The sequence below is a fragment of the Pseudopodoces humilis genome, chromosome 1, assembly GCF_049639895.1.
Source record: "Pseudopodoces humilis isolate 2021_Gansu_Grassland_sample_001 chromosome 1, ASM4963989v1, whole genome shotgun sequence".
Lineage (NCBI taxonomy): Eukaryota > Metazoa > Chordata > Aves > Passeriformes > Paridae > Pseudopodoces > Pseudopodoces humilis.
Window position 1 is genome coordinate 48,195,316 of NC_142200.1, and position 12,933 is coordinate 48,208,248.

General features: G+C 43.6%; 1 protein-coding gene across 1 annotated transcript in view; it reads left to right on the forward strand.

Moving 5' to 3' along the window:
- Positions 1-9,419: 9,419 nt before the first annotated feature.
- The window catches only part of EMILIN2 (elastin microfibril interfacer 2), a 36,236-nt gene continuing 32,722 nt past the window's right edge, over positions 9,420-12,933 (forward strand). The window contains exons 1-2 of the mRNA XM_005517234.3: positions 9,420-9,646; positions 9,728-9,850. Coding sequence (XP_005517291.2) covers positions 9,519-9,646; positions 9,728-9,850 — 251 coding nt within the window. The 5' untranslated portion in view covers positions 9,420-9,518. The remainder of the gene's footprint in view (positions 9,647-9,727; positions 9,851-12,933) is intronic.

Here is a 12,933-nt window from a genome sequence, read left to right on the forward strand (position 1 = left end):
TTACATGTTTCAGAAGAGTTTTGCAAGTCACCAAGAAATGAGTCAGGCATGAAGTGCTGTCTGTAGGTTCAGGGGGTGACTGAAATACAAATACCCAGTTACCACAGACAGAATTGAGGGGAAAGAGGGAGTCTCACACCAGAAACTTGGTCCAGATACATGACCCTTACCAGAGAAAGCTTGCATGGAAAATGAAATAAAGTAACTGTAAAGCAAGGTTGATGAAAAAGTGAGGAACTCTGATTTCATAACTGGATAAAGAATCTAAAAAATAAATAAATTAAAGTAATTTTTGCCTTCTGATATGCCACATAGCAAATAGTGCTTTAAGGTAATCAGTGCTGCCAATTCCAGAAGACTGCTGAAAGTCAGAAGCAGTTGGACAAAGACAGTGAATTACTGCAAAGCTCTAACAATAAAAAAAATAAATCAGGAGACTGGCTTGAAAGTCAGATTTGAAAAAGATACCATTATATGTGCTTTCCTTTTTGTTTCTGAGTCTGTAGGATGTGTTTGAGTCATATTTTCAAATTGCTCTCTGGAAAGGAATGCCAGAACTAACTTTCTCTTGCAATACAATCTGAAGTACTCAAATCACTCTGGAATTCCAGGAACTGGAACTTAAATGAAAAAGCAAAATGTAGATACTGCAATACTAAAAAAAATGAAAGGACAAATGAAGCAGAGTAGATAGAGAAATTATTTTTTCTGCCTCAGTTTTTCAAAGAGAACACTGATGTAACAAAATATATCCTGTAATCTAACAATGATAAGTCATTCCTTCTCCATCGAGATTTCACTGTTGTAACTTGTAAAGTCCATTGAACTGAGCAGACCTCTCCAGGAATAAAGGGCTTGGGAGCATTCCCATTTTTTCAAGGGAAAAAGGACAACTCATGCATGAGGCAGTGAAGTTTTGGCTGTCTCAGGATACACTCAGTGAAGTGGTTCTTTGTGAGTTTTCTAAATCTCTCCAGTTATGCACAGCTGATATTTCTAGACATTTGGCTTAATGTTTCTGCTCTGGATATGGATGTCTTCTCTGTGAAGGAGAACTGTCCCCATAATTTGTGTTAATCCTCAACAGTACACTATTTGCAGTGAAATTATAGAATAATTTGCTGTGGCTTCCCTGATCTCCAATTAGGAAATGTCCTACTGTGCTTCAGGCAATTTATTTTCCCCTAACACAGTTTAAAAATATGTCTACAGTCACAGCTTCTGTGATATTATTTCTCTATCAATGACAAACTTCAGGAAACAGTAGGAATGAACTGGTGAGGTTTACTAATTGAATGTTTGCCTTGAAGTGGCCTGTTGCTGGTAACGCTGGAAAACTGTTCAAACTGAATGTGTAGACTGACAAGAAGCAAGGCAGCTTCTTAAAGATTGTTCTATTTCTCCAAAATCAAAACTAAAAGGAGCAAAATAGTAGCCAATGTATTTCTAAACAACAATGACAAATATAAGGTCTTCGTTTCTTTCAGAAAGAGAAACACAAAGCAAAAGAAAAGGCCAAAAAACCCCTTGCTCCTTTTCTGCTTTCTTCCTACTCCCTCCCCCTCCATCCTAACCTCAGTTTACTGTGGGTACTGTTATTGCTGGAATACAGGGATTTTCATGTGTCACAGTTTAACCACTTCCCAAATTAAAACAGGCTATCTCAGCACATGCATAATAACCTGTATCTACAGACCTTTTTCTGGCTTTAACACTGTTGGTGTAACTGGAGTGGCAAAAATTCCCTGTAGAGATGAGGCCTCAGCACAAAGCTTGAGACTGTAACACTGAAGACAAAGGAGCTCTGATTTTGTTCATGTTCTCTTGCATCACTGACAGGCACCTATAAAACGGCAGGATTCCTTCCTTAGTAATTTCTCATCCCTGAGCAGTAATGACTCCACTATGTTCTTCTGTAAATGGCTAAAGGGAAGAAAGAGAAAAGCCCAGCACCAACAGGAGCAGAGAGTACCAACAATTCCTGACAGAGTTCATCCTAAAGTTTAGATTTAATTTTAACTCATAAAAAAATATTTTAAATAACATTCTACAAACCTGAAATTCTGCGCTTGTTAAAGCCAATGCTGTAAATAATGCCAGATGCCCTGAACTGAGTCCATGACTGAGTTCATTCTTGAACATATGTTCCTATATATAAATTCTTCATATATTATGTTCAAAACCATGAGTTCATTTTACCACTACTGCATACAGACTTGTCCAGTGGAAGCATTACTGTCATTTGATCCACCAGTTCTGAGTCCCCCACACAGGGAGCACACCAGCAATGTTCATCTTTTAACTTCTCTCTCAACCATCATCCCTGTAGCCACTGCTCTTCCAAGACAATATAAAACCACACCCTCTTTTGGCAACAGATACTTCCTTTTAGCAATAAAAGACAAATGAAAGAGGATACAAGTCCATGGTTGATCAAGAACACTCGTCTGTACAGCCTGCAGCAGGAAGGATGCTGAAGTGTAAGATGTGTCTAAAAGAATCAGAGGAAATGGTGTCACCATCCTCACTAGGAGGTTTTGATCTCAGGTGGGAAAAAGGAAATTCAAGACTAATCTGGACTCATTTCATAGACAAATTAAGGATACTGCTGAAATCTCTGAGATGTTCTAAATCCTAAATATTTACCAATTTACATGAACACTCAGTTAACTGAAGGATATTATGATACAGAATGGAAATATCATGGTGAGTGAATTTAAATACATATTTAAATACTCCTCACTGTGTACCAATTGTAACTAATTACATGGCTACTGCTCATTTGGAGGCATGTATTTAAACCTACCCAGTTTCTCCCAGTACTGGAAAGAAAAAATTAACAAGACTGTGGAAAACATTTCTGTACTTCCCTGTACTCCAAGGACTTTGCTGTCCAAGTAATAGAATTACTTTAAACCAGCACGTCTGAAAACAGAATATTTGATGGTTTTAAATAAACTATTGATTCTTGCCTGAGATTTTCCAGATGAGGTGACAGAATGAGGCAGAAAATGCACAGGGATGGTATCCAGTGATATTATCCAGATTGAAACTAATCTTGGGTGCTTAATTCCTAGAGATGAGGGCTGTTGATTCCCATAGACATTGGTGGGAGTGAAGTACTTAGAGTATGTTGCCCTCATTTAGATTTCTTAACTGATCAAACCAGAGCACTGGTATCACCAATTTATTTATTTGCAGCCTTGAGAAATCCAACACACATGGTTTGCAGTCTGATTAATACACAGTTGGACACACAATAAGGATACAATGCAAAACATTTATCAAGAATAATTTCTTGGAAAATCTGTAGAATAAACAAAGGTAATTATTAAGCAAATTTTTTGAATGTAAAATAGATAAGAATCATAAGAAATGTAGAGAAGGTTTCCTTCATTTTTTTCATTGGGAAATAATTAAGCAAGGAGTTATTTTTTCCAAGGAAGCAAGATTGATGTTGTGAATCACAATATTAGGTCTTACCGACAAATAATTTCTGCCTCTTGTTCTCAGGAAGACCTTCTTATTTTAATTTTAAGTGCACTGGCTGCATTTTTAATCAACTCCTTTAGATAAACCAACATCTATTGTGCTTAAAATGAGATTATATTTTCTGCATAGAAACTTGCCCCTGTTGTAGTTAGACTCACATAACTTTCTTGCTTGGTTCAAACTCCAGGAACTTCAGTAAGAGACTGACTGGATTAACTGATGAACAAGGAATTCAAGCTTCAGAATTGTGTGAATTTCTACCAAGAGCAATGTAAGTGTTTAAAAATCTGCTGACAACTTTGTCCCAAACACTGCAAAGCCATGTGCCACTCCCTTGCTCTCCATTCCAGCTCATCTTTTAAAGTATCATGAAAGATGAAATCTGTCACTTTCAATCAGAAAGCAGCATGTTGAGACGGGCAGTGCATGCTGTGAAACTCTGGAAGCTTCCCTGTACTGCACAGTAATTAATGCCCTCAGTTTTATTCTTTATTCTGAAAAGTTGCACTACCATCAAAAGTGAAATATCAAAATAAGTATGACAACTCTTCATTTAATAAGAAGCAAGATTCAAATAAACTCTACAGCAGTGGTAAACAGTGCATAGTTTAAGCCTCAGCCTTTTAAATACATTTCAGCAATTTGCCTGCAGGTTTTTGAAAGGCCTGTGCACAGGTAGCAAGTGTGGTTTTGTACAAACCAGCTTTGTCCTACTGCATGTGCTGGTTAGAGAAGCAGTAGCTGTGGAAAGAAAAAAAGAACATTGTTCATCATCTCCCTTTAAGTCACCTGGCAATTTCACCAAATCAAAGATAAGCTGGCACAAAAGAGTCTCTTCCCCCTAACTCTACCCTCCCACCAAGCAGGTTTCTCCCATCTGCCAAGAAATGCCAATCTCCTCTGATTTTATTCCAGTACTCATTAACTTCTTCACCCCTTACATATGTGTCAGCCAGCCTCGGGCTCTTCACTGAAATATCTTGTGGAGCAATAAAATGTTTTCTTCTGTTTGTTATCCCATATTGGATGTCCAGACTTGCTGTGCTCAGAAAACCATGGTAACAGTGGATGATATGTCAGTCGGTCCTCTCATGTTATATAGTAAGTAATATAAGACAGCACTTATCTTTTGTATGGGAGGAGTGTAGACCTTAATCCCACTCTTTAGTTGTCACAACCATTCAGTATAAAGTAGATTGGCTGTTCCACAAGTGTGTCTTACTTGGTAAACCAAACTCCAGTACTCAGATCATTCTTCCAGGTGAATAATGTAGTTTGATCTCTTCTGTCCCACCCTGAGGCCTTGAACTAATGTGATGCTGTGCTGAGAGCTGCTCTCAGGGAATAGCCTTTGTTTCTTCTGTTCTCCAGCCAAAACCATAGCTGTGACAATAAAGAGCATCAGTTTCAACACAAATCATCAAATTCAACACTTGATGCATGCTGTAATCAGGCAGTGTTTGGGCTCTTTGCAATACACCGATTTGTTTTTTCTGTTTCAATAAATAAAATCAGCACAAATGTTTTTCCCCAAAAAGGAAATAACACTAGGGAAGAAAGGCTGGGGTTTCCAGGTTGCCCACGCTGAAACATCCCCAACAGCACAGTGCCAGTGCCTAGATATGGCACTTCAATAAGGAGATGTGGCCGAGCACTGGTTGGAACCACATGAGCTATTTCTCTGCGTGCTCCAGAGCTTCCACAATGGTCTCTGCTACAGATTTTTTGTTGTGGAATGAACAAAATCCTTGTGGTTCTGTAACTGTTATGGCTCTCCAAAGTGGCTCTCCAGTTAAGAGAAAACCAAAATACTCTGCTCTCCCTTCTCTCATTTATTCATTGATTTATCCCTGACTAAAGCTGCTTGGATTTTAACCTAAGTGTTTATAAATAGTAATTTTATTAACATCTGTTATTTACTTTTCATTCAGTCATTAATTTTCATTAAACATTCATAGCTAAATATGTGTCTGGTAGACTTTAGCAAGATGATTACACATATAAATTTAAAAATTGAAACCAGTTGCTTCTTATGATAGGGAACGATATTTTTAAAGAAATTGCAAACAAAGCTTATGCTCTGATCTGACAGTGGAAAAGCTGCAAAACACCCATCCTAGGTTCAAGTTAGAATTTTTATGTTCGTGTTAAGACTAATATGTAATGGCATATAGGCCAAGTGAATGGGACAGGGCTATATCATGTCTGCAAAACAGTATTCAAACTCCTCTTTCCCCATAGAATACTTGTCCTGGTATATCCAGGCCAGCATGCGTCATACATCTCCATCCAAGCTTTCCTCTTTTAGCCTGGAGTTTCTTACAGCTTCCTTTCAAACTTTTCTTTGTTCCTAATACCAGTTTCCTCTTTTCAGAGGGACACTGTGACCTGCTTTGACTCATGGACCAAGTTAACATAGCATCAAAGGTAAACCCAGACTACTCACAGCTGTAGGCTGGTTCTGGATGTCTGATGGCTGGTGAAAAGTACCTGGAAGACCTTCTGCACCACAGACAATATTCTTTTTTATTAAATAGAAGCATCAAGGCAGTACCAACACCTCTCTGAAAACCATTCGCCTCAGGTTATTTTGGCAATGTTGTGAGGCAGTGAACCTGAAGAAAAGGGACTCAGAATTCACAAAGCAATTTGTTGTTAAAATCTACAGGAAACAAAAGCTGATGGATAGGGAGAACATTTCCATCCCATGTACCGCACCACTACAGACACATTTCTCTCTTGAAGTTCTGCAGTAAATACTCTGGAAATGTTTTTGCAAATTATTCTACCCACTTGCTCTGTGCACTTTTCTCTCTCTGCCCTTGCACATGGCCCTTGTTGTTTCCCCATCATTATCCTGCTATGAAGTATGAAAGTACGGTTGATCTTGGTGCTAGAAGCACAGCCAGACTGCTTAGTAAAGAAACAAGAACTTTAAAACATTTCAAAGGATTTATGGACTCACGCTGCTGAGCTCTGTCTCCCAAGGATGTGTGTACTGAGCTCACCAGTCACTGAAGCTCTCCTCAGTGCACTCACAGACTGCATGCTCCATTTGTAGGGAGGGGCAGAGTGATGCTTTCCATGTACTGTAAGAATCATCTGTCTTGGGATTACTGTGAATTTTAGAGATGAGAGGACATAGCACAGAAATACAAAATGTGAACATTTCTGTCTCCTTGAGAACACTATTAACCCTCATACTTACACTGTGAAATAAAACTAGTTACACCCACAGAAAAAATGCAGCCATGCGCAGAGCTTGGACCACATCTTCAGCATGCACCTGAGCTGAAGATTCTCCAGGCAAAGCCCAGTTTCTGTCCTGGTTACTGTTGAATCAGCTGATATCACACTGATAGGCCCAGTGTGAATATCAGGGGAGCTGAGGTCAGCTCCATGCACCCACCCAAGTTCATCCCTTCCTATTCAGCTCAACACTTCTAGCACAAGTCACCCTCTGCTGATGCTCCTTACTGAGCCATCATGCAGCCACACTAAAACTTCACTCTCTGCAGCAGCACTTGTATTCAAGAGATGTATTCAAACACTTGTATTCACAGACTCTAGTTTCAGGGAGAAGATGGGACTGGTCCTGCAGGATTTTATTTTTCATTGTTATGGTTTATTTTAAATGAAACAATCTCCAAAATACACTGTGCTTTGCAGTGGAAGAAGTCTTACGTAGCCTTTTAAAGAAATGGCAGCAAATGCTGTCAAAGCCTTGTTTCATAATATTTACAAAGTAGTTGATCCAGACAGTAAAGGGACAACTATATATCAGAAATCAGGAGAGATTTTCTTGCATAGATCTTGAATGAACAAACACTGACAGAGTCCTGAAGTTGTAGGAATCTCCTGACTTATTATCTGTCATATCCATGGGGTACGCAGGGGCTCTAACAATTCTCCTTCTAAAAGTGTCCCCATGTTTTGTTTCGTCAGGCAATTGACTCTGGGGTTCACAGGTAAACTGGGTGCCCTCATGGCAAATCAGGTAACATCTGCTTTGTCTTCCTTCACCAAAATATAAACTCAGTGTTTAGCATATGGAAATATACTGTTGCTTCATGCTCATTTTGTTTAAATCAGTCTATTAATCTTTGTACTATGCAGTCATTCTCAAGACAGGCATGACCTCAGTCTTTCATTATTTAATGACTTTCCCTTTGTGGGATAATGTACAGCTCTTCCATGTTGCTCATCACTTTTGGAAAAGGACCAATTTCATGAGTTCCTTGGCTGAGTGAGGAGGAGGGAAAGAAAGAAAAAGCCTTCCTCATTGCTTTTTAGGGACTGAACTCTAGTCTTGCTCTCTAGAGGCTTGGGAAACTCCAGATAATTTCTGCCAGCACAAATAATGAAACCTGAATTACATGCCTCTGGGAATGCAGTGGGGCACAGGAAATTGTTTAACTCTTGGGAAGATTAAAGCATCATTTCTTAAGACAGTGAGGTGTTATCCTCTTCAAAGCATCTATAGAGCATTAGAAGGGTTTCAAGTGAAACGAGACAGATTGAAGCAACATCTCATCTTTTTCCATTGCTACTTATCACCAGCGAAATGTTCCTATGCATCTGTAATGGCACACATTTCTCATGGGGACAGGAAGCTTTAGTGTCTATTTCCAATGAAACAGTTTCTAAAAACCACTCTGAATGCATCATTTTGACCTCAGCATTTAAAGCTTATTTCCCTGCAGACTTGGAGGCAGAGTGAAGCTGTTGGTTGAGACTGGCAGATGAAATTTGCCTGTTTTAGCAGGTCGGGGCAAACGATGAGGTCAGCAGGCTGCTGCCTAGAGCAGAAGGAAAAGCCCTGCCCTGCTGCTGGCTCTGCCTGCATGTGAGAAGAAGGAAAGCCTGAGCAGCTGCTGCTGGCCATGGAAGGCCTTGGAGCACGTGAGGAGGGCTGGGGCTGATCAGGCTCAGCAGGAGCAGCCTGCGCTGTTCCCAAATCTCCCACCCGAAGTATTCTCCACCCAAACATCGCTCTCTCACTTCCCCTCCTTCCCACTGGTGGGAGCAGTCTGCCCTGGCCCAGCCTCGATGCTTTGTTCAGTGTCGCTTCAACCCAAAAATCCAACTCACAAAAGAGCTGGAGCTGAGGAGGATAAAGGACCACATCTCTGTGGTCCTGCCCGCGGTTGGATCCATAACTGAAAAAGAGCTGGAGCTGAGGAGGATAGAGTGACTTCCCTGTGGTCCTGCTCTCGGTGGGATGGCCTCACATGGGCAGGCCACTCAGTCAAGGTGCTTGAGTTGGATTTTAACAACCAGGTGAAGCTGAATGCCCATTTCTTTCTCTGCCCAGTGAACATCTCTCCTTACAAATAAAGGCTTATTGTACATCCCTCGCTGAAAGAGCCGCCAGCACCCTTCCCATGACAGTGGGAGAAATGAGCCGTCATCGGGCCACAAAGGGAACACCGACCGCCTCATGGCACTGCTGTCGGCAGGACCACAGGGCTGCCACAAAGCAGCAAAGCAGCTTCAGCCTCCCCCGCAGACACCGGGACATGACCACGTCGGCAGCGGCCCCACCTGAAGAACGCAGTGCCCCCTTCCCCGCGGTTCGCGGGCTGCCCTCTGCCCCAGCAACCCGGGTCCCTGGGAGCGAGGGACTCTTCCCCAGCGGCCCGGCCCTCTCCTCCCATCAGCTTTCCAGGGGGAAAAACTGGTTCGGGGGCTGTGGCAGGCCAGCTGGGGCAGGGGCCGGGGAGCGGGGGCTGCCCCGAGGGGGCCCCATGGGGCCGGGGGCTGGCGCGGCGCTCCTGCCGGCCGGGGGGCTGGAGCGGGGCGGGGGCCGGGGCCGGGACCGGCCGGGCGGGTGGAGGGGAGAGGCAGCTTGGCCGGAGGGGGGTGCGGAGCCGCCGTGGAGGGCGGAAACGGGGTGGGGGATTTGCGTCAGTGAGGGAGCTGAGAGCGGGCAGGCGGGCGGACGGACGGAGGGACAGACGGACGGAGGGAGCCTGCGGAGAGGCACCGGCCCGCTGCGCTAGCCCGCCGCCGCTGCCCGTCGCCCCATGGAGCTGTGCCTGGGGCCCTCGCCGCCCTCGGGGTGGGCACTGCCGCTGCTCCTCGCCCTGGGCGCCGCCGGGCTCAGCCACGGCACCCCGCACCTGCCGTACTCCCGGCCGGGCTCCCGCAGCAAGTGAGTACCGCCCGCCGCGCCGCGGGACCGGCCGGGCCGGGAGGGCTGCGGAGCCTCACCGACATTGTCCTTCTCCCCCAGGAACTGGTGCGCCTACATCGTGAACAAGAACGTGAGCTGCTCGGTGCTGGACGGGACGGAGAGCTACGTCCAGGCCCAGTACAAGTGCGCCTGGAACCAGTTCCCCTGCGAGCCCACCCTGGTGTAAGTAGCGCAGGGGAGGGCTCAGCAGGGAGAGCGCTTGGGCACCCATCGCCAAGCCCAGGCGGGGAAGCGGTCGCGGCGCTCGGGTGGTTCCCGGCACCCCGAAAGGCGCAGGGCCGGGGCAGGGGGGTGCCGAGCGCCCCTGGTCCCCAGCCCACCCCGGACAAAGCGCTCGCTCATTGCGGACATCAGGCTGCCGCGGCTAATTAGAGCCAGACTGAGTCGCTGCTCCGTGCCGCCGAGAGGGAGCTGCGCTGGCACACCTCGTCGGCTTGGAGAGGCGTGCAGGCGGGCGCAAAGCACGCGGGCTGCTTTCCATGGGCGCCGGCAGCAGGACCGCACCTGTGCGCTGCTGGGAGCGCACCTGGGCCGGAGCTGCCAGCGCACAGCCGCGCTCAGACCGGTTTTGTCAGTGCTCCGTGTTGCTGGATCGGCGCGTAAAGGGAGAGCCGGGAACGTGTGCCAGCACCTTTACGGTCTGTGTATCCTTGTCTGTTATCCATCCAGTGCTAGTGCAGATTTTACAGGGAGTAATGTAAAGTTGCTTGTTTGATTTTAATCTTCGTGCGTGTGACGGCGTGGTAATCTGTGGTGTGGCCACCTGCGGCAAGGTGTGCTGCGGCAGGTACAGCTGGCATCAGGGAACACATGTATCTTGCTCACCTGCTGGCTAATCGTAGGCAAATCTTTCCTCATTTTTCCACTTGTTAAGCAGTAATATTTACACATTTCTGTTTGAAAGCTCTAGGCAATGTGCACTCTGAAACCGTTTCAGCATCCCCAGGAAGTCACTGGGAAGACACCCACAGATTTTTGTAGGCTCAGACTTGGGGTGAGGTGATGATGAAGTGTATTTTACAATAAAGCTACAGTAACTAACTTTTATTTTGACATGAAACAGTGATGATGAGACAGACACTACTAGGTCTTGGGTATTACTGAAATGGAACTTTAGATGCTGATGACACTGCCACCCTGGGGCCTGTGACAATAGGTGCTGGGTGTTTGGCATTCAAATGTGCTGCTTTCTGTTTGTTTGGGTTGTTATTTTCGTTAAATACCTATTTTTTCTCTATATAAACACTAGAATTTGAGGGGAAAAAACAAAGACAGCAGACAGCTGAGTAACACCATCTTGTGTAACTTCCCTTGTTTCTCTTTGGCGTCTTGAACTGGCCATTTTGGACTTCTGACTGAGTTTATGGATGTGTAATGGGGTGTGCCCTCTATCCTGAGAAGTCTCTGTAGTGGAGCTATAGAGGCATGAGGAGGGGTTGAAACTGAGCTCTTTAAACACATAAATCACCAAGCATTAAGATAAGGAATTTCAGAGGCAGTAAATTAGGACTTTTGTGGACTATCTGCTAGTAGATAGTGAAGAAAGTGTAAAGGCATTGCTTCTAGCTCAGGAAATTCCTGCCCTGAGAGTGTGAGATTGTTGGCAGGAGAAACAAGGGGAAGCCCATCTTGAGCAGGGGGCTGGACTGCACGACCTTCTGAAGTCCCATCCCTTCCAGATTTCTCTGTGGTTCTCTGAAATGGCATTGTCTGTCCTTGTGCTTCTAAACATCTGGAGTTGGCTGCTGTCAGAGAGAGACTATGGGGCTGAACAGACATTTGGTCTCACCAGCTGTGTCCAGTCTCACGGGATTCTTTTGTTCTTTTGAGAATGGAATTAGATGCTTATCATAAGACTTTGTTTCCTCTGTTTGACTTTCTTTGGTGAACATCACTGTTGTTTTCTTTATTACTGTAATGGCAACTGCAAAAGAATTCCTTGTTCTTAACCTAAAATATTCTATACTCTTACCATTCTTACCTGTCACAGCACCAGCTGATTAACACCAAGAGAAGCTGGAATATCAAAATCTTGAAATTTTATTTTGTTCAAAAGTGTTTATAGGTTGTCATTTTATTTTTGTGTTTGTTGCATATACACTCTCTTGGTGGCAGAGTAAGAAAGGTGTTAATCCAAAAAGTTTGAAATACATGCCTCAAATCCTGCAAACCCCTAACTTGATTCATATGAAAAATATTGTTTAATTCAGAAGGAGTAGAGGTCTGAATAACAGAATGTGTTTATATATGTTTGCTAGCTAATGTTCACAAAAATAGGACAGGAAAGAGCTATAAAACAACAAAGAAATGACTGTGAGGACTTTGTGGAAATTATTCTCTTTTTTCCTCCTTTATACACTTGAACAGAGAACTTAAAATGAACTAAATAGCAGATATTCATGGGAATAAAGTACAGTCCCTGTGTAGTCTCCTCTTGATACCCATGGTTTATCTAAGAGCTCATTCAGCTGCAGACAGTGGGGACAGTGAGATCCAAACCAAACAAAGAGTTCCTTAACTGTATCATGGATGTGTATGTTTTATTAGTACTTAAGTACTATTAGGTCTGTTTCTTAATCAGTCAGTGGATTTACTGTTGGTTTATATTAGTTTAAGACTAGATTTAAAGAGCCCTACTAGTGTTTAGGTACAGTCTAAGTTATGCATTACAATTACTTAGATTGCAGTGTATAGGGGAGTGTTTCACTGCCTTAAACTTGCAGTGTACTCCTGAATTCCATGTGTTCTTTACAGACAAGAGAGTGTGTGTTGCAGATATGGATTATAGTCAGCCCTGATTTGCCTTTTAATTATCTGTTTAATTATGAAATATCTTTTTTTTTTAGAAATAGAAAGATTAAGCCTAGAATCATATGCATGCATGAACCCTTTCCATCTACCCTTTAAGCCCGTTAAAATATAAATTTGTCTGAAGACAAAAACCCAAAAGCCCCCTGTTGGAATTACTGCACTTTCATGATTGTTAACTGTAAATTCACTTTGGCTGCTGGTTGTATTTCCTGAAAGGTTAAGTTGAAATTCAGGAAATTATTACACTTCATTGTTTAACTGTTTTATAGGTACTTTGGATTGCTAGTGCATTTCCTTGCTGAGAAGTTGGTGAATACTTTGGCTGATTAAGGTGTCAGGGATGAATGAGATGAAGTGTGGCTACTTAGGAGATAGGAGGGGAGAGAGTAGAAAGAAAGAGCAGAAATGCCCTTTGAAGTATGTTCCCTTTGAAG